Source organism: Carcharodon carcharias, chromosome 10 (genome assembly GCF_017639515.1).
Source record: "Carcharodon carcharias isolate sCarCar2 chromosome 10, sCarCar2.pri, whole genome shotgun sequence".
Classification (NCBI taxonomy): Eukaryota; Metazoa; Chordata; class Chondrichthyes; order Lamniformes; family Lamnidae; genus Carcharodon; species Carcharodon carcharias.
Genome location: NC_054476.1, coordinates 154,178,727 through 154,203,788, shown reverse-complemented (window position 1 = coordinate 154,203,788; position 25,062 = coordinate 154,178,727). Strand labels below are relative to the sequence as shown.

The following is a 25,062-nucleotide window of genomic DNA, read 5'->3' as shown; positions in this document are numbered from 1 at the left end:
TTTAAATTCTGGTCGATAGGGTATTTTCCTGCCAAAAGATAAAATTCAAAACAGAAATGCATGCATCAAGGAATTAAGGATTACAGGGCTTCCTCGAGTGCAAGAGATGTGTATCTCTACTTGGTTCTTCCACATAACCAAATAATACTTGTGTCGATGTTCAACGATGCGCCTTACGACTAAAGGGCAGAAAGCAAGTTAATGGAGTTCCTTCAGAAGAACACATCCTGAATTTTTTTTTTTTAAATTCAGTGAATTCCACAGGTCAATCATTCGAGAAAAAGCAGCAAACTTCTTTTGATATCCAAAGTGCTTCTGAATAATTTAGTCTAATCTGTTGCATGGATAAATGTTTTTGCAATTCTGTTCTTCCTCCCAATCTGCTTTTGATTTTTAAACTTACATTATCATGTTTGAAGAAGCAGAGCATCTTCAGCTCACGGAAGACCCTCTTACAGGAAACTAGATTCTGGAAGACGTTGGGCATCTTTTTGAGTGCAACTCTCTTTCCATCCCTAGGATCCGTCACTGACCTGCATTACAAAATACAAGCTATAAGTATCCTGAAAGCACAGAAATAATGCAGCATTTCGGAACCACATTGTAAAATTGCTCATTAACCCCCACAAGGAGAGATTAATGTAAACTGTTTTAGACAAAATATTAATTTGTACCAAACTAGCTCCATATGAAAAAGATTGTGAAATCAGTTATGCATACTTAATCTTTTTAATCACCACTTTCATCCCGTTTTTTGTACTTATCCTGTAAGCTAAGATTCTAACTGCAAACTTTGTCCTGCAGTCGAGTGTGTACTCGTCTTACATTGGTCCCCAACTGCAAGAATAAGGCTGTAGCTCGACCATGATTAAATTTTACCAAGTGGGATTTAGTATCTACATATAACTGGTTGCAGCTTTCAGATATGAAATATGGTCACTGAAAATATTTCCGGCACTTAAAAATTAAAGACAAAAACATGTAACGAGACACCTATCAAGCTTCATCCAGAAATTGTCCACCAACTGTACGCCAGAATTGAAACCCAAAAAAAAGATTCTTTTTGGCATTTACAATTCAAGGATTCAACTTATTCTAACTGACAGAGTATCCTTGGTTAAAAATTAAAGATTTACTCCACTACGTTCGTGAGAATTGCAAAACCAATTTTGTGTTAAATCAAGAATGCAGATGATATCCAATGTATAAACCAGATTGTACTTCACTTCTTAAACTGCTTATTAATCCACAAAATATTCATAATGAAAGCAGAAATCAGTTCCCCTGATGGCTCAACTGGCAAAAATCAGTAATTAGCCAAGATTAGATTCCTGGTCTCCAAAACTTAGTTGATCTCTGCAAGGGTAGCTGGAGGCAGTTACAGCAGGTTCCAGTGTTCCAGGGCTAGGGGTGGAGACACAATAAAGATAGATAAAGACGACAGGAGCATGATCCCCACAATGCAGTTACCTGTAAATACTTCCCATTTATACTCAAATGCAGAATGGATTGTGGCTATTAAGAGTGCCCAATATCCATGGGATTATACCCATAACGGAAGAAGTCATTTTCTGCCTTCAGTAAAGCAGGAAAGAAATTGCCAAAAATAAATGAGATGGTGATCATTTACCAGAAATAGAGTACAGCAATCCAGTAAATGCTGGTTTTGCTACTGGGCTAGCAGCCTAGGAGTGTTCAAATTCAACATAGCTAAGTCTGATATTGAATTAAACAAATCTTGTGACTTAAAGATTAGCTCCCCATAAAATCTCAACTGGTTCACTAATGTTCTTCAGGAAGAGAGCCTGATATTTCGCCAAGCCAAAGTGGTACAATTGTTCAATACTGAAGAAAAACCAGGAAAATTATTACAAGTGCAATCATAAGTGGAGCCATGTAACTAAGTAAAAGGGGAGAATTGTTTTTTTTTAGAAAAAAAGCTGGACTAGAGAGAAGACAGCAGTTGTGAATCTTTTGACAGTCCATAAAATATCCAAGACTCTAAGACTTGGTATAGTTCTACTTAAAAAGATGGTTACAATATGTACTCTTCAGGTTAGTGGATATTAAAAGTAGCATAGAATCGGGTATGGTAGTGTAGTGGTTAAGTACTGAGCTGATAATCTGTATAAGAACTCAAATCACACCACGAAAATTCATGAATTTCAATTTAGTTATTTTAATGTGGAATAAAAAGAGTTATGGAGTAGAGTGACTGGGTTTTTATAAAATGCCAACTGATTCACTGATCTCTTTTAAGGAAGGAAACCTGCCTTCATAACCTAGAGCCCAAACCAAAGAAATGTGGTTGACTTTTAACTGTTCTCAAGCCACTCAGTTGTATCAAACGTTACAAAAAAATTGTTAGAACTAAATTGGATAGAGCACTCAGCATCAAATTCAAATGAGACAAAAGTGTTCAAAATCCAGTAGACCATACAAAGTGAAAGACAGGTAAAGAAACTCTGCTGATTGCCACCTACTAGCTTTCAGGACTCCATGTTGAAAGCTTGGAAGAAGCAGTGGGAATAGCTGAGGGCAAAGAACATACTCTAGGTGGGGAATTCTGTTGCACATAGCACCACTGCAGACTGAATTGGCCGAATCCTGAAGGATGTAACTGCCAGACTAAGTCTGCGGCAGGTATTAAGATAACTAATGAGAGAAAAACCTACTGAACAGGTCCTCACTAATCTGCCTGTTGCAGACACATTTTCCCATGACAATATTGACAAGTGTGATCACTATGGCCTTCTGGTGACAAAGTCTTATCTTCACACTGAGCACACCCGCCAGCATGTTGTGAGGCAATACCACCATGCTAAATGGGATACATTCATAACTGATCTAGCAGCTCAACACTGGGCATCTACAAGGCACTGAGAGACATCAGCAGAATTGTATTCCATGCCATCTGTGACCACATGGTACAGCATATCCCTCACTATTACAGTTGAGCCAACCAGCCAACCCTAGTTAAACAGGGAGTGTAAAAGAACATACCAGGAGCAGCAACCCTGAAAATGAGGTACATGATAAACAGCAAAATAGTAATCCAAGCAGAGCTAAGTAATTCCACAACCAACAGATCAAAACTCTACCACACCCAGTTATGAATGATGGTGGATAATTAATGGGAAGGGCAACTTCATGAACATCCACATCCTCAATGATGGCAGAGGCCAATACATCAAGGCAAAAAAGACAAGGCTGAGCGTTTGCAATAATTTTCAGCCAGAAATATATGATCCAGCTCTACCTCCAGACATCTCCAATATCTCAGCTGCCAGTTTAACAAATTTGATTCACTCCACATGATATCAAGAAATGGGTGAGCCCACTGGACACAGCAAGGCTATGGGCCCAGACAACATCCCAGCTGTAGTGCTGAAGATTTGTGCTTCAGAACTAGTCATGCCCCTAACCAAAGTGTTCCAGTGCAAGTGCAACTGGAATTCACCCAACAATTCAATTATGTCTTTTCTGCAAAAATCAGGATAAGTTACCACCCTGATAGTCTACTCTCAATCAGCAGTCCTATCAAACAGCATCTACTCCCCAATAACCTCCTCACTAATCTTCAGTTTGGGTTCTGCCAACACCAGTCAGATCCAAGGCCTCACTCCAGCATTGATCCATATCTGGACAAAAGAGCTGAATTCAAGAGGCAAGGTAAGAATGAGACAATAGATGACCACAAAAGGGCCTATTGTCAAGGGGGAATTGGGAAAAACTTGCCACTAACTGAAGTCATGCCTAGTACAAAAGAAGATGGCAGTAGTTGTTGGAGGTTATTCATCTCAGCCCTAGGACATGACTGCAAAAGTTCCTCAGGTCAAGTGTCCTTGACCCAACTCCATCTTGAGGACAGAAGCAGGGGAGATTGTAGTATTCAATTCCTCTGATAAAAACCTGGGCAGGGACTGCTTCATTAAGAGACATCACAGGAAGTGAGAGGAGGAGGAGAGGGTTAGGCAGGAAATTCCAGAGCTTAGGGGCAGACAGCTAAAAGGCACAACGATGGAGTGCATGAGGTCACAACTGTGGGGAATATGGATATGAGAGTTGTAGGGCTAGAGGAGATTAGAGATAGGTATGGACATGGCCATGGCCATGTGGGGATTGAAACAAGGACGAGAATTATTTTTTAAAATCACTGCGTTGGCTCTTGGTTAAGTAAAACAAGTCAGCAAGTACAGGGGTGATGGGCAAACAAGACTTGGTGCAAGCTAGGATCTGTTGCTGTCATTGGCATCTTTCCATCTACATTTAACGGACATGCAGTAAATCCGTCGGGGATGGGGTGGCATCATATAGTGCACTGTTGCTGTTGGATTGGTCTCTCCAGCCATGAGAAGCAGATCCTGTCACAAGTGCTGCATATGAAGTGGTTATCAGATGTTATGGTGGGTTGATGTTTTCGGTGTCGGCACCTGTTGCCATGCCACCGCAGCCCATATGGTGATGTCATTGGCTAGTGTTTTGGGCCCTTTTGTTCCTCCTGCAAGTATCCATGAAGCAGAACTTTGGGTGCCCTACTGGTCATCTGGCTCCACTATCACCCCATAGAGAAAATCATTAGGTATATGACCATCTTCCATCATGCAAACATGCCCCAGCCAGCAAAATTCTCTCTGCCTGATGAGTGCCAACATACTTAGGGAGTTTCGCCTTTGAGAGGACTGCTGCATTCGTGATTTTTGTCCATCAGCAAGATGCCCAGAATGTACTACAAAAGGATGAAAGTTGTTGAGCTTCCTTTCTTGATAGCTGTACGTTGTCTATATTTCACAGCCATGCAACAAGATGTTGAGAACACAGGTCTCAAACCTGCATCATGATGTTATTCCATGCATGTTTTGAGAGTCAGCCAAAAGTGGTAGTTGCTTTCCCTATGCATGTGTGTTCTGCATCAAAAGACAGATTGCCAGTCACCATGTACCCAAGGTAGCAGAATTTGCTAACAACTTACAGTGGGAATTTTTTTTTTTTATATAAAGTAGTGTGATTAGGGCGGCGATGTAGCCCCCTGTCCCATGACCACAGTTTTCTTCATGCTGTATTCAGGAAGGACAGGCCACAGGCATGGGAAAGACAATCCACAAGAATTTCTAGCTAGGATTGTGAGAGAGTAACTAGCGCAGCATCATCAGCGCAAGGGATTTTTCTGATCATTCTACTGTATATTTGTCTTCTCCTCCAGTCTCGACAGTTTATGGAGCTTTCTGATTAACCTAGATTGCAGATAAACTCTTCCACAGCTGCAAGGAAGACAAGGTCAGGAGCATGGGGAAGAAAACAAAGTGGGGCTAGGGCACAGCTCTGTTTCACACTATTCTTCACCAGCAGGTTTTGGGCAAGCTCAAGTTGATGGAAGGTACATATTATCCATTCTCCAGTGCAAAGTAATCTCCTTTCCTCTAAAGTGATCTGAATTGATGTTAGGATCCACATCTGAAAGAATTGTGCAAAGTAGCTAGTGTTCTCCCGTCAAAAAACTTTCATTAAAACCAGCTGAGTTTAGGATTAGTTTAACTGCCTCTATGACCAACAACGCTGTACTATAAGCTAACTTTTTCAATCTCTATATCCTGTATTGAGCATCGTCCCTCCATGTTGTTTAAAAAGTGCTGGATGTCTAATTTGGATAGATAATTGCTTTGACTTTTTGGTCCAACAGCCCATTGTAGTTCCAGCTCAATCTTTCAAACTAGGTCCACAGGTTGTCTGTGATTGATAACTCATGATTTTTTAAAAAATGGATCTAATTCCATAAAGCCTACATTTGCCACTACACTATTGCCACAATGTGTTAACCAACAATATAATAAAATCACATTAAAGGTTCAGGCTCCTCACTTATTTCCCTCGCATAAGGCATGCTGCTTCCCATTTAAGGTTTAGAGAAACTTTCAGACCTTATATTGTGCAGTATAAAAATTGAATGTTTAGTAATAGCTTAACATTTATCCACTTGCTGTTCAACTGATGTTCATAAATAAGTACCAAATCTTATGAATTTTAACACAAGAAATAGGAGCAGGAAGAGACAAAAATGGCTCATTGAGCTTGCTCTGCCATTTAATATCATGGCTGATTTTGGCTTCAACACCACTTTCCTGCCTGCTCCCATATCCCTCGATTCCCTGAAAAAAAATTTCTATCTCAGCCTAAAATGTATTCAATGATAGCACATCCACAACCTCTGGGGTAAGAATTCCAAAGATTCACAATCTTTGTAATTTCTCCTCATCTCAGTCCTAAATGATCATCCCCTTATCTTGAGATTGTACCCCACCCCCCCGTGTTTTAGATACCCCAACCAGTGGAAATAATCTCAGTGTCCACCTTATTAAGCTCCTACGGAATTTTGTATGTTTCAACCAGATCTCGCCTCATTCTTCTAAGCTCCAAAGAATATAGGCCCAATTTACTCAGCCTCTCATCATAGGATAGCACTCTCATCCCAGGTACCAATTTAGTGAACCTTCACTGTACCACCTCAAATGCAAGTTTAAATATGGAGACCAGAACTGCACACAGTATTCCAGATGTGGTCTCACTAAAGCCCTGTACAATTTTAGCAAAGCTTCCTTATTCCTGTACTCCAACCCTCATGCAATAAAGGCCCAACATGCCGTTTGCCTTCCTAAATGCTTTCTGCTCTTGCATGCTAGCTTACGATATCAGAACTGTAACTAAGCTACAGCTCCATTAATCATTAATGTATTCTGCTTTTGGTATCAAGGGGCTGTTTAATACCTAGGGGCAACTTAAGACCTGCAATAGAACACTAGCCCTCCTCATACTTAAAGAAAGCAAGCATGGTCTATATTACAAAACAAAACTCAGTTTGCATAGTAAAAAAGATCTTATCTGAACAAGGTGGTTTAAACTGCAATTTCAACAAGTGGTGGGTTTTGTTACTTTCCTCTCTCTCCACAAAGCTTTAAGTTATAGAAATTAAATAACATTACATCACCTAGTCCACAATCTTTGCACCCATAAATTTACAACATTAAATGAATTTGGTCAGATGGCCAAACCCATAAATGTAATTTATAACCAAGATGGTTAATTGGATCACTTTAGTTGCAGAGTTAGACACATCTAAAAGACAAACTTTTCACTTTGATTTAAAAAATGGTTGTTTAATTACCGCATCAGATGTTGCTTGGTCATAAAATTGTACAGAATATGCCCTTCCTCAAGGCTGAACAGAGCCATACGGACATATGAATCAGGAGCAGTAGGCCATTCAGCCCTCAAGCCTGTTCCACCATTTAACAAGATCATGGCTGACCCGACTGTGGCCTTAACAGCACATTCCCACCTACACCCAATATCCTTTTACTCTCGTTAGTCAAGAATCTACCTATCTCTGCCTTTAATGAAAATCCAATTTTCCTACCCAGGGCCTTGAGCCCAAAAATCAAGGCTGATACTGGAGTGTTGCACTGTAAGAGGTGCCATCTTTCAGATGAGTGATAAATTGAGGTCTCACTTGCCCTCTCAAGCAGAAGTAAAAGGTCACACACAGCACTATTTTGAAGAACAGCAGTACCGTCAAACCAGAGTCCTGGCCAATATGTATCCCTCAGTCAACATCACAAAAACAGATTCTCTTGTCAGAGTCATAACAGAACAGGAGGCCATTCGGTCCATGTCAGCTCTTTGTCGATCAATCCAATCAGTCCCATTCCCCACACTATATCCCTGCAGCCCTACAACCTAATTTCCCTCAAGCGCCCATCCAATTTCCTCTTGAAATCATAATCTCTGCTTCCACCACCCTTGTAGACAGCGAGTTCCAGATCCAGACACTTGCTGCATAATGTTTTTCTCACATCCCCTCTGGATCTCTTGCCCAAAACCTTAACTCCAGGTCCCATGGTCCTACCATCTAATGGAACAGCTTTCAATCAAAACCTGTCAAATTTGTACACCTCTGATAATCGCCCCTCAAATTCCTTTGGTCATAAAGTAACCACAGCTTCTCCAATCTAACCTGGTAGCTAAATTCCCCCATCCCTGGAATCATTCTGATAAATCTCTTCTGCACTCTCGCTCTCGGACCCTCATAATTTCTAATGTGTAATGACCAGAATTGGACACAATACTCCAGCTGGGGCCTAACCAGAGCTTTATAAAGGTTCAGCACAGCTTCCTTGCTATATATCTCTATTTTTGAAACCCAAGATCATTACCATGTTTCTTTTTTGTAGGATCTTGCTGTGTGCAAATTGGCTGCCATGTTTCCTATATTACAAGAGTGACTATACCTCAAAAGTGCTTCATTGGTTGTAAGGGCCAAGATATCTGGTGATTGAGAAGGGCGCTACAGAAATGCAAGTTATTGAGAACTTGCTAAAACAACATCTCCATTTCACTTTGTAATCCATTTTCCTTCTTGAGTTGAATTACATCCAGTATTTTAAATTTAGAATAGAAGCAATTACTGACATGCACTTTGTCTTATGCAATGTTTTAGTGTTATATCTATAAAAACACTGCTGTAATTTTATGGTATATTGAGTTTATTTGCCAATAACTCATGCCAGCAGCTGCTTTAATTCTGCACAAACAGTACCAGTGGCCAGAGATAAGGACTGATGCCAAGAATACAGGAATGCTTTCATTTTCTTTGTTTCTAAAAAGCCCATTGTATTGAGCTCTCCTGTTGTCGTGACAAGTTAGTTATCTCATCTACACTAGCTAATGAATCTCAGGCCGTTACTGATAATGCACAGCTGTTGTTATCTACATCGAAATGACTTTCCATGTGGCTTGGCATTTCCCCAATAAAGGCAGACTTTTTCTGCAAACAAATGCTGCAATATTGCAGCAACAAATGAAGCTCCACTAATAGAATGTGAAAACTCTATTAGACCAGTCAAATAGGATTTTCTACATCAAAATTAAAGAAAAATGTGTCCTTATCAAGTTTCATGCAAGTAATGTTTTTAGTCATTCAGCTACGAAAATAAGCAAAGCTTCATGTCATTTAATTTTTCAAAAATAGTTAAACCTTTACGTTAATCTGACTGCGTATGGGAAAGAACACGCCTTATTCAATTAAGTCACTAGCTGGGTGGATTTTGTAACTGATGGCAACCATTACTTGATACAATTTTGAGAAAACTTCAATTTAACAAACAGGTTCACTACCAGTTTTGATTCTGGTACTGGATAAATTTATATTGTTTGCATGATGCTAAATGCAAGCGTTTAAATTAGGAAAGTACTTGTGTAATTAACCAATACTAAAATCACTCCTGTGTAACACATTCAAATGTAGACTAATCTGAAAAGGAGCTAAAAATATGCCAAGTGGATGCATTTTAAATTGAGAGAAAGATAAACTACTTGTAACAAATCAAATAAAGAAGGTTCTCAGGAAAACTATTTAGAAGTAGTTTGGTATGAAGGTGCTTCCTTAGGGTTTAAAAAAAAACATACTTAGGTAGCCATTAGTGAACAAGTCAGCTCCCATCCATAAGGGAAATGCTCCATGTATCTGCAATGTGGGTTTGGGTTCAGGACAGGGTAGATTTGAAGATACCAGAGTTTCATATTTGATTAAAAATACCCAAAAAGATTTAAGCATTCTTGGATAGAACATCCATCCTTACTTTTAATGCAGCTGTCTTAAGATTTTAAAAAAAGGCCCTTTTTCAATTGTAAAAACAGAACAGTTCTTAATGCCAGTGCATTTTGGACTCAAAATGAATTTTGATCAATCATCCTTTGAAGTCGATCTTAGTCCAGGTTTTACCTCTAAGTGCACTTTGTATAGCAGGATTATGCTGGAAATAGTTAATACAGAAAAATGTAACAGTAGACCAAAAATGGAAGAGTTGTGATTAAAAAATAGCAGGTATCCATTTGACAAAATTCAGCTGCTTTAAATTCTTTTCAATAGATGTTGCAATTTTCACCAATAATCTAAATAAATTCCCTAGGATCTAAAGGTTAATGTAATCCTCCTCAAATTTCAACCATGCCATTAGCACTCTTGGCATCATTCCAAGCACACTATTTTCAATCATATAGTATTTTTCTAAACTAGGCTCCAATTTATAAGAATTGTACTTTTTAAATGTTAAGTTGAAAAAGATGCACATTTTAATCTTGAATACATGGGTACATATGTCCTTAGAAGGTTAAGCAAGACATTCCTTAACCTCCCCAAACAACGACTGCAGGTAATAAAAATGAACAAAGCCAAGAAAACATCTTGCTACTAGTTTACTTCCAGATTTGCCTAGAAAAAAAAGTAACTGGCTCAGTTGTGCATTGTTACAGTGAGAAAGTTTAAACCCAAAGTTGAAGCAACCTCAATTGCTTGCAACAATTAAAAGCTCAAACTTGAACATTCTTCAAAAAAAAAAGTTTTCAAATAAAAATAATCCCTTCAGAGCGAGCATTTAAACTAAATCACCAATAATCTCCACTACTGAAAAAGATAAAACTGGTGTTAAGTAGTGGATTAGTTGCTTGACAAAGCAATGTCAAATCTTATAGTGGGATATGGATCTTTTAAGCTTTAGGTGGGCAACAATTGGCAAATTAGAACAAATTGTGTGAACTCTCAGTTAAAGATGCCTTTGTCATTGCCATATTAAGTTAAAAAAATCAGTGACTGGGGTCATCCCATTCAATTGCAACAGAACTTTCCCATTTTGGAAAAGTTGAAAGCTACCTGGTTTTTTTGGAGGCACACAATACAAGATATGGAATGTAATGGTTATAAGAAGGCTATGCATTACAGGGCTTGAAACTTAACCTTGTATTTGTAGTGATTGGGATGTTGCATGCTAAAAAGTTAATCTACTCTATTACTACTGGTTATAGTAAATGTAAAGTCTTCATTTTCTAAAACAACATGCACAGATAGCCATAGATATACAACAAATTACCTTAAGATCAAGCTATTTGCAACACCTTTCAAATGTTAGAAAATTCCATCATCTGCTTGGAAAATAATTGATTAAAATGTTTTTTAAAAAGCTTTTAAAACCTTCTTCAAAGTAGTTTGTTAAAATAAAAAAACTCATTTTGACCGTGACCAAAGAGAGCTGGGTATATCTGTGGTAGCCAGTGACTTTGTGGGTGGAATCGTCCCAGATTTGCACTAAATGTGGTAGTAGGCAAATAAAGCAATGTTTTACCCGCTGGCTGCGATGGTGGGTTTTCACGCCTTATCATCCCAAACCCGCCATATTATTTATGCATTCCCAGGAAACACGTCATTTCCATGGCAGGCAGGCTTTCATTTGCCCACCCGCCCACCTGGTGCGATGTTTAAAGTCCAACCACATGCACGTTTCAGTGCTTCCAGCCCTCGACTGCTGCAGGGAAGATGTCCAAAGGCAAAAAGACTGCAGCTTCCAGCTTTAGCAATGCATCACTGGAACGCCTTTTGGATGCTGCAGAGGCCCGCCACAATGTCCTCTACCCCTGCTCAGGCTGCAGGATGGGCAGTGGTGTGATCAGCCAGACGTGGGAGTCGGTGGCAGTGGTGGTCAGCTCCAATGCCCTTCAAAAGAGGACAGCTATCCAGTGCTGCAAGAGAATGCATGATCTCCTCCTTCTGCCAGTGTAAGTCACTCTTCCCATTACTCTCAACTCTCTCACTCAAAGACCCATCCACAGAGATCTCACTCACTGCCAGTTCAAGAGACATCACCATTCACTCTCTCATACTCACCATCATTGTCCTCATCCTGTCCATGGGACCACTCACCACCGCACATGTCAGGCTTACTTAAGATGCATTTCAAATGTGATTTACATAATTTTTTAGAAGATATTTTATTTATCTTTAGAATTTTTAAAATTATGCATTAAGGATTACCTTCCATGGAACACAGCACAAGTCTTTTTACCTCAGTGTAAGCAAACACTTCCATGTCCTTAAAAGTTTCCATTTCATTTAACAGAATTCTTCACGGGTGATGCAAAACTGCCCATATATTAGTTTCCTGTATGAATTTATTACTACTGAAACTGCACCGAGTGCCAGATTTAAAAGCAAACCAATGATGAAAGGACAGCTTGCCACCCAGTGAAGAAAATCAAATCTAAGTCAAAGTGGTCCGGGTCTATCAAATGGGCATTAAACTATGATTTTAAAAAAAGTCTGTAAACATCTTACCACAGATTGAGTAAATTGTATTGTTGCAATTCTGCTGTCTCACAAGGGAAATATATAGAACATGTCTCGTGGTTTTGAGCCAAAGATTTCAAATGTGGATAGAGGACAAATTTAGGATGGCTATTTAACCAATATGGACTAAACTTCAGTATCCAGTTTGGTGTAGACTTAACTTTTTTTTAAAACCATATGCATCCTCATAGCAGGTGAAAATTTGACTTCTTGCAAACTGTGGCTTAATTACTATATTTGGTTGGATTTTACAAATTCACACAATAGCTGAACTAATTCAAAATCAGAGAGCTACAAATTTCCCATTGCAAAAGGAGACCGAATTTAAATACAAGTTATTCTTACAGCAGAATTACTGCCAAGTTTTTTTTAAAAAATTCTATCCTTTGCAGAGCACAGTGAAACTGGAATTATTCCTTTCTCCCCAAAACCTAAATTTTAATTACTTTCTACCTGGCTTGGTAGAAGACAACTTCTTCAGATTAATAACTTTTAGTACCAATAATTAGAAACAAACTAATTAAACAATTCAATTGTGTAACAGTGTTAAAGTTAATCACCACAGCGCTTTGGGATAAATCAAAGCTATATCTAAAATGAACAGATTGTGTGTGATGGAATCAGTTATCAAATGAGACAGTTACTAATTGAAAAAAGGGAAACTGACCCTTCCGGTTTCTAAAGAAAAAAAACAATGATTGGAAATCAAAACTTCTAGGGTGACTGACCCTCACTGAAAGATATGAAAAGGACATAGTTCAATCCAAATTCAGTAGAGGTTGTTGAGCCCAGTGATGCAGTACAGGCAAGCTAAAGAGGAGAGGCTCGATCCAGAAGCTGAGAATAAGCAAATACACACTTCCTACAGCTGTTTGTTACATAAAAATAACATTGGTGGATTTGAGTCATTCAGACCCGAGTTGAGGAGATTCAGCAGACTTGCACCATTTTTGGTGAAGACCATACCTGAACAAGGGTTTGTTGTGCATAACTGTTGGCTATGGATGAAATAGCTCCTAGGAGAGCAGCTGAAATTCTTCATAAGGAAGATAACGTTTTGACGGACTTTATGGCTAAGTTTGTAACCTATGCACCGAATAGACTGCTGAGCTAATTTGTAAAATCTGTCTTAGCTGTAACTTTTTGGAGTAGTTTATAATTGACCACAATTTGCCTGTCAATGCATGTTTAACTTGTGTTGATTCTAGATTTGAGTACATAGGAGGGTACCTCAGATTGTATTTAGCATTTGTTTTGTTAGATTCTTGTAGCGTAAAAATTCTTCTGCTTAAACCGTGGAATCTTGTGACTTTATTCTTCAGTAAACTGGGATTTTGGGCTTCTTCCGCAACTTAAAAAAGTAACTGGTCTTTATCTGCGATCATAACATGTGATAATTGAGTTTAGGATGGATTTCATGTATTTAAACTCATTAATAGTCATTCATTTGGGAGCTCAAATCAAGCAGCTTCAAACCCAATTTTTGTTTAAAAATAGTAAACATTCACAATGCCCAGAAGAACACATGAACTGCAATATATTAAAACATTACATAGAAACATAGAAAATAGGAGGAGTATGCTCCACCATTCAATATGATCATGGCTGATCCTCTATCTCAACACTCTCCCCACGCCCCTTGGAGCCTTTAGAGTCTAGAAATCTATTTCCTTCTTAAATATATTCAATGACTTGGCCTCCACAGCCTTCTGTGGTAGAAAACTCCATAGGCTCACCACCCTAAGTGAAGAAGTTTCTCCTCATCTCTGTCCTAAATGGTCTGCCCCATATCCTGAGACTGTGACCCTTTGTTCTAGACCCCCCCCAGCCAGAGGAAATATCACCCCTGCATCCAGTCTGTCCACCCGTCAGAATTTTATACTTTTCACTGAGATCGCCATTCATTCTTCTAAGCTCGTGAATACAGGCCTAGTCGGCCCAATCTCTCCTCATACAACAATCCTGCCATCCCAGGAATCAGTCTGGTGAACCTTCGCTGCACACACTTCGGCAAGAATATCTTTGGGTAAGGAGACCAAAACTGCATACAATACTCCATGTGGTCTCACCAAGGCCCTGTACAACTGCAGTAAGACATTCTTGCTCCTGTACTCTAGTCCTCTCGCAATGAAGGCCAACATACCATTTGCCTTAACTGCTTGCTGCACTTGCATGCTTGCTTTCAGTGATTGCTGTACAAGGATACCCAGATCCCTTTGTACATCAACATTTCTCAACCTATCACCAGTTAAATAATACTCTGCCATTCTGTTTTTCCTACCAATGTCGATAACTTCACACTTATCCACGTTACACTGCATCTACCATGTATTTGCCCACTCACTGAACCTGTCCAAATCACCTTGCAGCCTCTTAGCACCCTCCTCAATGCTCACATCCCTACCAAATTTCGTGCTGTCAGCAAGCCTGGAAATATTACATCTGGCTCCCTCATCCAAATCATTGGTATATAGTGTGGCTGGGGTCTAAGCACTGATCCCTGTGGTACCCCACTAGTCTCCACCTGCCACTCCGAAGACCTGTTTATTCCTACTGTTTCCTGTCTGCTAACCAATTCTCAATCCACACCAATATATTAAGCCCAATCCCATGTACTTTTATTTTTATTTTATACACTAACCTCTTATATGGGACTTTATCAAAAGCTTTCTGAAAACCCAAATACACTACATTCACTGGTTCTGCCTGATCTATTCTGCTAGCTTCATCCTCAAAAATATGTTTTCCCTTCCATAAATATATATTGACTTTGTCTAATCCTGTTGATATTTTCTAAATGTCCGGTTATCACATCCTTTATAATAGGCTAACCAGTCTGTAATTTGCTGTTTTCTCTCTCCTTCCACTTTAAAATACTGGGGTTACATTTGCCACCCTCCAATTTGCTGCGACTGTTCCAGAATCTACAGAACTTTGGAAGATGACAACCAACACATCCACTATTTCCATAGCCACCTCCTTTAGTGCCCTGGGATGTAGATTATTGGGCCCTGGGGATTTATTGGCTCTCAGTCCCATTAATTTCTTCAACACTATAGTTTTAGTAAAACTAATTCCCATCAATTCTTCCTTCTCACTTGACTTTTGGTTCCCTATGATTTCTGGGAAGTTATTGGGGTCTTCCTCCATGAAGACAGAATTAAAGTAAAGTAGTTCTCCATTATAAATTCTCCTGTTTCAGACAAGACTTATACTTGTCTTCACTAATCTTTTTCTACTTACATATTTATAGAAGCTTTTACAGTCCACTTTAATGCTCCTTGCAAGTTTACTCTCGTACTCTATTTTTCCTCTCTTAATCCTCCTTTGCTGAATTCCAAACTGCTCCCAATCCTCAGGTTTGCTACTTTTTCTAGCAACTTTATAGGACTCCTCTTTGGATCTAATACTACCCTTAATTTATTGTTAGCCATGGTTGGGCCACTTATCCTGTTGCGTTTTTGTGCCAGAAAGGAATGTATAACTGTTACAATGCATACATTTGTTTCTTAATTATTTGCCATTGTCTATCCGCCCAACATGCCTTTTAATTAAGTTCCCCGATCTATCTTAGCCAACTCATGCTTCATACTTTCGTAGTTTCCTTTAAGATTTAGGACCCCAGTTTTAGATCAGACTACTTCAATTTCCATCCTAATGAAGAATTCTATCATGTTATAGTCACTGTTCCCTAAAAGGACCCACACAAGATTATTAAACAAACCCTTCTCATTGCACAATACCAAATCTATTCCCCAATCAGTTCCTCGACATACTTGTCTAAAAAACCATCTCATACACACTCCAGGAATTCATCCGCCACAGTTATTGCTAATTAAGTTTGCCCAGTCTATATGTAGATTAAAGTCACCCATGATTACTGTAGCATCCTTGTTACATGCATCTCTAATTTCCTGTTTAATGCTATCCCCTACTTTATCACTGCTGTTTGGAGGCCCACAGACAACTCCCACTAATGTTTCTGCCCCTTGTTGCTAATTAGCTCCACCCAGACTGATTCTACATCTAGATTTTCTGAGCCAATATTCTCTCTATCACACTGATTTCATCCTTAACTAACATCGCCATGCTACCTCCTTTCTCTTTTTGACAGTCCGTCCTAAACAGAGTACCCTTGGATATTCAGTTCCCAGCCTTGGTCATCCTGCAGCCATGTCTCCGTAATCGCAAAATCATACCGTTTACATCTATTTGCACTGTTAATTTGTCTACCTTAATGCAAATGCTCCATGCATTCTGATACACAGTGTCTTGAGACTCGTCTTTTTAACATTTTCACACTTTTTTTTGTACTATGGCCCTATTTGCTGCTAGCCCTTATTTCCTCTGTCTTCCACTTTTACTTTCTACTTTTGTATTTCATTCTTATCTTTGTTTCCCTCTTTTGTGTCTCCCCACTCAGGTTCCCATCCCCCTGCCAACCTAGTTTAAACCCTCTCCCACAGTACTGGCGAATAGCCCTGCAAGATATTGTTCCCAGTTCTGCTGGGGTGCAACCCATCCAGCTTGTACAGGTCCCATTTTCCCAGGATCATTCCCAATGCCTCAGGAATCCAAATCCCTCCCTCCTACACCATCTCTCCAACCACAAATTCATTAATCTCGCTAGCATGTGGCACTGGGAGTAATCCTGAGGTTACTAACTTTGAGGTCCTGCTTTTTATTTTCTAGCTCCCTATATTCTGCTTTCAGGTCCTCATCCCCCTTTTTACCTATGTCGTTGGTACCGATATGGACCACAACCTCTGGCTGTTCACCTCTTCCTTCAGATGTCCTGCAGCTGCTCAGTGACATCCTTGACCCTGGCACCAGGGAGGCAACACAGCATTCTGGTGTCACGTCTGCGGCCGCAGAAACATCTACATGTTCGCTTTACAATAGACTCCCCCGTCATTATTGCTCTTCCACTCTTTTCGCCCACCCCCCAAGGGGAATGCAGTACGAGCCATCTCCCCCAGCAGTGTCCAAAACATAATATCTGTTGGGAGAGGGAGAGGGAGAGGGAGATGGACCCAGGGGACTCCTGCAGTACCTGCTTAGTGTTTTTATTCTGTCTGGCGGTCACTCATTCCTTTTCTGCCTGGGCACTCTTTACCTGCAGTGTGACCACCTCACTATACGTGCTACCCACGAAGATCTCATGCTTGCAGATGCTCCACAATGACTCCAGGCGTAGCTCCAGCTTCGAAACACAGATTTTAAGCAGCTGCAGCTAGAGACACTTCCTGCACACCTGGTCGCCCTGGATACTGGAAGTGTCCCTGACTTCCCACATCACATTTGGCCAAGTTGCCCGGCCATGACTTACCCTTAAGTTACTCCCATTACTTTACCTTCTCTAGTTTAAAGAATGTTAAGGACAGAAGAAATACTTACCAGGCCCTACTACCGCTGCTCTTCTTACTGAGGTAAAGGAAGGAAACGAAAGGATCACTTTTTTCCCTCTCTCACCAAACTCCAACTGAAGCACTCCAATGCAGCCCAACACAATACTGTAGATGGCTTGCTTTTATGCTGTCTGAATCTAGTTTCTGAAAACCTGTTTAAGCTAGTTAACTAATTTCTTAGCTGCAAAGGCAAGCAGAGCCTGCATAACTCCTGTTTTAAAGCTGGATGAAAACTCATCCTCCCAACCCTAAAGGAAACTTTTAGTTAGTTGCTAAATTAAAGAAAGATTATACTTTAGATAAAAATTAGCCCTTAAAAGTCCCTGTCTCTCTAAACTCCAACTGAAGCACTTCAGTGCAGACCATTGTCAAGCTATTATACGCCATATTTAAATACATAAAAACACTTGTTAAACTATATTTCCAGCAATGCTGACAAAGCACAAGATTTCTGCATAATTCATATCATTATGAGACAGATGCCATGAAGAATGAAATAGACAAGGAAGGAGTCGATATACAGTCACTGAAACAAAGAGGGAACATGTATTTACAGACTCCACCTTGTGAATGTTGTGATGAAATCCAAAGTTTGCAAGCTGTTTGCACTGGCTGTGTTTTCAAAGCTTGTATTTATTGAGACAAACCAAATGGAAATGAAATAGAAACTTCAGCTAAATGAAAGGGAAACTGAACCTTCTGTTTTTTTTTTAGGAAAAAACAGAAACTGAAACCGAAGTTGGTTGAAATCAGTTAAAAAGACAAAGCCATTTGAGCTCAGGGATCCCAGTGATGCAATATAGGCAGGCTGGATTCAGAGGCTGGGAATAGGCAAATACAAAAAACTGCAGCAATTTGTGTATTACTTGAAGATAACATAGTTGGATTCATGCCATCAAGACCACCACGAGCAGAGTTGCAATGGTTCTGCAGGTGCATGCCATTTTAGCAAAGGCCGTGTGCGTGGATTGGTCAAGTACTGCTGTTGGCTAGGGAATGGAGGCTAAATCCTCAGAGAAAGGGAGCTGGAATTCTACTTGGAGGTTCAGAGTTCTGAAGAACTTTGTCCCCTAAATTGCTGCCACATATATTGAGTGGGCTGCCCAGAATATTTGTTGTATCTGCTATTCAATGTGTAATTCATAGCTTGCAGTGACTGCAAGTTGCCTGTTAATTCACGTTTGTTGTTTTTGGTTCGATTAAAGTTATAAACAAGTGAAATCTTGTCCAGTGGTTCTCTTGATGGAGTTGTTTGAGAGTTTGGCTCTTTCATGTTAGTGGTCTCCATGCAGATCACAATGATTAAACAACATGTAATAAAATGTCCCAAGATGCTTCACAGGAATATTATAAAAAACAAAACATGGCAGAACCACATAAGGAGGTTAGGTCAGATGACCAAAAGCTTGGTCAAAGATTGGTCACAGGTTTTAAGGAGCATCTTAAGACAGGAAAGCAAGCTAGTGGAGCAGAGGTGCAAGGAGGGAATTCCATAGCCGAGGGCCTATGCAGCTGAAGGCAGTGTCACTAATGGGATGCACAAGAAGCCATAATTAGAGGGGCACAGATATCTCGGAGGGTCACAGGATTGGAAAGATTACAGAAAGAGAACGGACAAGGACAGAGACTGATTTGAAACCAAGGGTGAGAACTTTAAAATCAAGACGTCGCTTGACTGGGAGCCAAGGTTGGTCAGCAAGCACAGGGGTCATAGGTGAATGAGACTTGGCGGCAGGAGAATCTTGGATGACCCAACTTTATTGTGGGAGATCAGCCACGACTGTGTTGGAATAATTAAGTCTGGAGGTAACAATGGAATGAATGAGGGTTTCAGAAACAGATGAGCTGAGGCAGGGACAAAGTTGTGGAGGTGAAGATAGGGGGTTTCAGTGATGGTGCAAATATGTGGTCAGAAGCTCATTGGAGGGTCAAATGTGACACCAACGTTTGAAAACAGACTGGTTTAGTCTCAGACTGCTGCCAGGGAGAGGGATGGAGTCAGCAGCTAGGGAATGGAGTGGAGTAGGGACCAAATACAATGGCTTCAGTCTTCCAATATTTAGCTAGTGGAAATTTGTGCTCATCCAATACTGGATGAGCAGTCTGATAATTTAGCAGACGTGGATGTCGAGAGGGTTGACGGTGAGACAGAACTGAGCATCAACATACATGTGAAAACACTTTCAGGTGATGTCATGGGGAGGCAGCACATAGAATGGAAATAGGAGGGGTCCATCAGAGGTAACAGTGTGGGAGCAGGAAGAGAAGCCATTGCAAGTGTCTCTCTGGCTACAATCAGATAAGAATGTAACCAGAAGAGAGCAGACCCACCCAGCAATATGATGATTGTGGAAGTGTGTTGGAGGGGGATTGTTTTGTCAACTGCGTCAAAGGCTGCTGACAGGTTGAGAAGGGTGAGGACGGAGTTACCTTTGTCACAGTTACATAGGATGCCATTTGCGACTGACGAGAGCTATTTTGGTACTGTTGCAGAGGCAAAAACTGGAGCTACTAAAACACTGACTTGCAGGTGGTAAATAACTTACACGGAAAATTTGGTCCTTTGATCACTGACTATGCTAAGTCACTGATGCTAGTTTTCAGGTTACTGATTTGGTTCTGCATTATATCCCAATTAAATGCGTTCATCTTAAACACATCTGCATTGCAGACAGAAAATGACAGACTAAAATTCAGTTTGAGACAAAACATTCATTCTGTATTAAATGCATATTTAGATATGCAAAGGTATTGCAGCTTTAGGCTATAACCTAGCTCTGACATTTGCAAAAGTATACAAAAATGTAATGACCTTAGTGGCCCTTTGGAATTTCCTTGCAGACTAGGGACTCACTTGTATGCCCTACCCTCAAAAGAGCATCCACATTAAATTGTGCCTATCAAAATCTTCCTCTACTGACAGCAAATATTCTGATACATCATTAGAAATCAGTGAGATTGTGGGTTCAGTCCAGGACTTAACCCAGGCTAACAGCCTGCTGGTCAAGCTTATAGTAACATCCAAAGTCAATACATGCACAGAAAAGCTGCTAATTTATATTTTTAATTTGGAGATACTCAGTATAGAGCAGATTGCAGGCAGTTAACCAGGCTCTGCACTAAAAAAAGGTAAGTAGTTCAGCCCATGGCCATTTCAATGCATGATGCACAGACATCCATTGATTATTAAAAGGGTAACTATGAGCCAAACGGCAGTCTTCAGTGGTCACTGTAAAACTAATATCAACGTGCACAATTAAATATGGAAATCAGGAAGATGCCACCAGACTGGACTTGCTCTTCCTGAAGTTGCGCTATACTGGCATTTTTTTTGAGGGACAAAATAACAAAATACATGGAATGGCATGAAGTTGTTGCTATTAAATAATAGGCACACACAGCAAGAAAGAAAAAGTTAGGGTTAGTCTATTCCAGTGCAAATTTAACAGCATATTCAGGGTTAATTCCTGCTAAACAATCTCTTTGGTACAGATAATTAGCTGTGTACTCTCATTCCTTTAGATTTTAATTGTTGGAGATTTCAATTTTAAAAAATGTAAACAATCTTAAAACCTTTTTTGTCTATTAGCTGTAAAATCGTCACTTGATAGTACAGAACTTGAACATTGCCAAAGAGAGAAATGTTGCTGAAGCTTTTTGTCTTGCACTGAGCAAGACAAATTCAAGAATGCCAAATTTCAAACAATCATAATTTGTACTAGAGGAGAAAAGGGTGCTGACTAGTTGGCAAGTTGACTGTTTGGCTGAGGCACTGCCATGAACAGGCATTGCCATGGAAAAAGCTACATGGAGCTATGGGTAATATTAAAAAGGCGCAAGTTTTGAGCATTTTCCTTTTGTTTGCTGATAATGGATCCGTGGGTACGAATGTATGTCATTTCTAGCAAGCAGCAATAAGCCATGTTACAAGCTCAACTGATGATCTTAAAACTGGCTGTTGGTGTAGCTATTAGTGTACTCAGCTTTGTTCAGCAAGTGCCTGCCCAATCATAGAATCACATCTAACAGTTGATGTTTTGGGGTTTTGCAAGCACGGTCTGGTTGAGCATGGTCTACACTCTACCTATTACAAACAACTGAAGGAACATGCTGTTTGATTCAATCAGCCAATTTTTGGGACATATGACCTACATGCCTGGCATCGCACCAGCACTGAATGAGCTCTTGTTAGAAGAGACATGGGACCCATTCTCTGCAAAGAGGAATATGCTCATGCCTCAAGTCTTTTTGAATTACTCATGGGCTTAGGGAGCTTATAGTCCCCTGTTGATTTCTCCATGGCAATGCTTTGGCCAGAGTAGACTTGCCAACCAATAAGCACCCTTTTACCCTGTCACAAATTATTTGTTTTGAAATTTAGCATTCTTGCATTTGGCCTGATGAGTGCAAGACGAAAAGCTTTGGCAACATATCTCTTCAGTAATATCTCCAAATCCATCTTTTCCTTCTCTATTTTTGCTTTCTGAACATGATCTAGAATTAAATATCCTAATTTGTATTTCAAACCCTGCAGATCTAATTAATAATTCTTAAATTTGATTGGTTAAGGAGATACATAGTTGCTCATCTTGTGTACATAAGTTTCAGATCTACAGTAGAAGGCACTGGACCCAAATGGCTTTCTAATTTAGTTTCAGCGTAAGGTAGTCTGTAAGGAACAGCCAGCACCACCTGTTCACCATTGACCACAAAATCCAGACCAAAATGCTCAATAGAGAAAGGCTGACTGTCTTACTCCTCTCAAAAAAAATAATTAAACATGGCACAGCAGACCTCCTGCTAAGTTTTCAACTTGGACACTGTTATAGTTTTGAATGTTTTTCAATGTAAAACTAACTTAGCAAATGAAATCTAAATTCAACTCACCTTCAAATCAGCAACTTTGAACAATTTACACTGCTTGGCGCTGATACACTGATTTGACTGTATTAACATATCACAATGTATTTTTGATCCATTAAATTGACATTCACAATTTGAAGCTGACCACAGCAATGTCAGCTTCAAAAACCAAACTACGATTTGTCATGCACAAGACTTGAGCTTTAACTGAAATGGATGTGACTAAATTTAATATATTTTATTTTTGAAGCAGTAACAATACAACTGAAGAAATATAAATGATCTTTTGAAGTACAAATAATGTTAAAATTATTTGCTAACACTGAATCAAGTTTGAACCTAGCTCCATCTGTGAGAACAGTGCTTCACTGGATGGAATTCATATCCCTGCTCTGAATTACAAATTAAATTTAGGAATAAGTTATTCAATGCAAACTTACAATTTCAAGCCAAAAAAGTTTTCAACAGTTCTCATATATAATCTTCAATACAGATATTACACTTTCTTGCAGAGTTGCACAATCTATAAGTTAACCATTACCTTTAATTGGCTCAAGCTTCTCCTTCAAGCTACATTTCAGATTAGGAATAGGTGAATACATGCAACTCAATATACCACACTTAAATTTGGCACAGGCTAATTATATGAAAATTTACTTTAAACAAATTTCTTACACCAAGCAGACTAATTAATAAAATTAACGCAAGAAATTTGGAAAAATTTACAAGTAACCTAAGAGAATTCAACTTGTACCAGAAGTCAACATATGTCCATTATGACTTTCAAAATATTAACAATCGTTTGAAAAAGACATTTAAATCGAGTCCTGTTCTATAGTTTGGGTGCCCACAAGGCAGCCCAGGCTAGATGCAGCTTGCACACTTTAATCTAATCTGTGAAAGTCCCTGTCTCCTTTCCAACATCAATAGTTTCAGACTTAAGCTGTGAATTTCCCAGATCAGGAGGACTGGAAGGGAGCAGCCCTCTGAAGTTTCCAATCCTGAAGAACTGTCAAGCACTGGAACAGAGTTTTCAGGCTTCAGAAGAAAAGGGATAGTTTTGAAAGAAAAAGGAAGATGGGGGCAATTTCTTTTTTGTGTACATGGCAGGGGCTTGAAGTCTAACTTTTCAGTGGTTTCCTAGTAGTACAAGTGTCTACATTGTCATCAATGACTGCCACATGTGGTCAGGTCTCAACTGAAAATTTGAACTTTCCTGATCTTAATGAAGGCCAAATAATTCTAAAGTCTGGTCCTTCGGATTTCCAAGCTGAAAAATAAATGCATTCCAATTTCCAAACTCCCCAACCAAACTCAATTTTGAAAGATCTTGCAAGTTTATTCTACTTTTGTATATGGAATGGGAGTGATGCTGGCAAGGTCAGTTTGTTGCCCACCTCTAATTGCAGTTGAAAAGATGGTGGTGAGCTGCCTTCTTGAATTACTGCAGCCCATCTGATGCAGGTACACACATTGTGCTGTTAGGAAGGGAGTTCCAGGTTTTTGACCCAGTGACATTAAAGGTTATAGTTCCAAATCAGGATGATGTGAAACTTGGTGGGGAACTTGGAGTTGGTGTTGTTCCCATGCCCCTGTGGGTTTGCAAGGTGCCAAAAGATGAATCTTGCATACAGCATAGACTGTGCCAGTGGTGGAGGGAGTGCCAATCATGTAGGACAATGTCGAACCTAGTGTTGCTGGAGATGCAGTCACCCAGGCGAGTGGAGTGTATGGCAACACACTCCTGTCTTACTCACACATTAGAAAGAAAATAGGAGCAAATGTTCTAAACTGGAGAAAGGCCAATTTTACTATGCTGAAAAGAAATTTTAAAAAGTGTCCAGGAAATGATTTTTAAGTTTTTTTTAAAGCCAGCTATAGGGAAATCTCCACAGATAGAAAGAGTATCTTGATTTGTAACCTGCAAGCAAAAACATGCAGACTTAGTTATTGCAATATGGCTTCTGGTCCATGGGATCCATTATATATTGCCAATAAATTAGGTACTACAGCACTAGGAGTGCATTAAAAAAACCACTTCAACTAGAAATTACTCGAACAAAAGTTTGCACAAATACATACTCCAAAAAGTTCTTTTATTGTAACTACCTCTTAAATGCACTAATGTACAATGCAGGACAAAACCAATCCAGCCAATTGCCGTCCCAGTCTATTCTCAAAGTGACAGCAGATGCCACTGAAATCACTGTCAAGGGGACTTACGCAACACTGCTCAGGACCATTTGCTTCCAGACCTCATTATAAATTTGAACCAAATTTGAGCAGAAGAACTGAATTCAAGTGGAGCTGAGTGATTGTCCTTGACAAAGTATAGCACTAAGAAGCCCCAGGGGGTGAAACTCTTCACAGGCTCAAGTTATACCTAGTACAAAAGGAAGGTGGCTGTGATTACTGAAGGGCAATTATCTCAGCCCCAGGACATCGCTGCAGGAGTTCCTCAGAGCAGTGTCCCAGGGTGCTTCATTAATGACTTCCTCTACATCATACAGAGTCAGAAGTGGGGATGTTTGCTGATGATTGCAGTGTGTTCAGTTCCATTAGCAACTCCTCAGAAAATGAAACTGTGACCACAGCAACAAGATCTAGATAACATTCAAGCTT

The 25,062-nt window shown here is 39.7% G+C and overlaps 1 protein-coding gene across 5 annotated transcripts in view; it reads right to left on the bottom strand.

The window, feature by feature from the left end:
* nlk2 (nemo-like kinase, type 2) overlaps positions 1-25,062 on the bottom strand; it is a 186,357-nt gene that overhangs the window by 109,570 nt on the left and 51,725 nt on the right. For all 5 annotated transcript variants that reach the window (XR_005944155.1, XM_041196827.1, XM_041196828.1 and 2 more), the window contains exon 2: positions 404-533. Coding sequence is in view for 4 of the 5 variants with exons in the window: in XM_041196827.1 (XP_041052761.1) it covers positions 404-533 (130 nt within the window). In the remaining variant the exon portion in view is untranslated. The remainder of the gene's footprint in view (positions 1-403; positions 534-25,062) is intronic.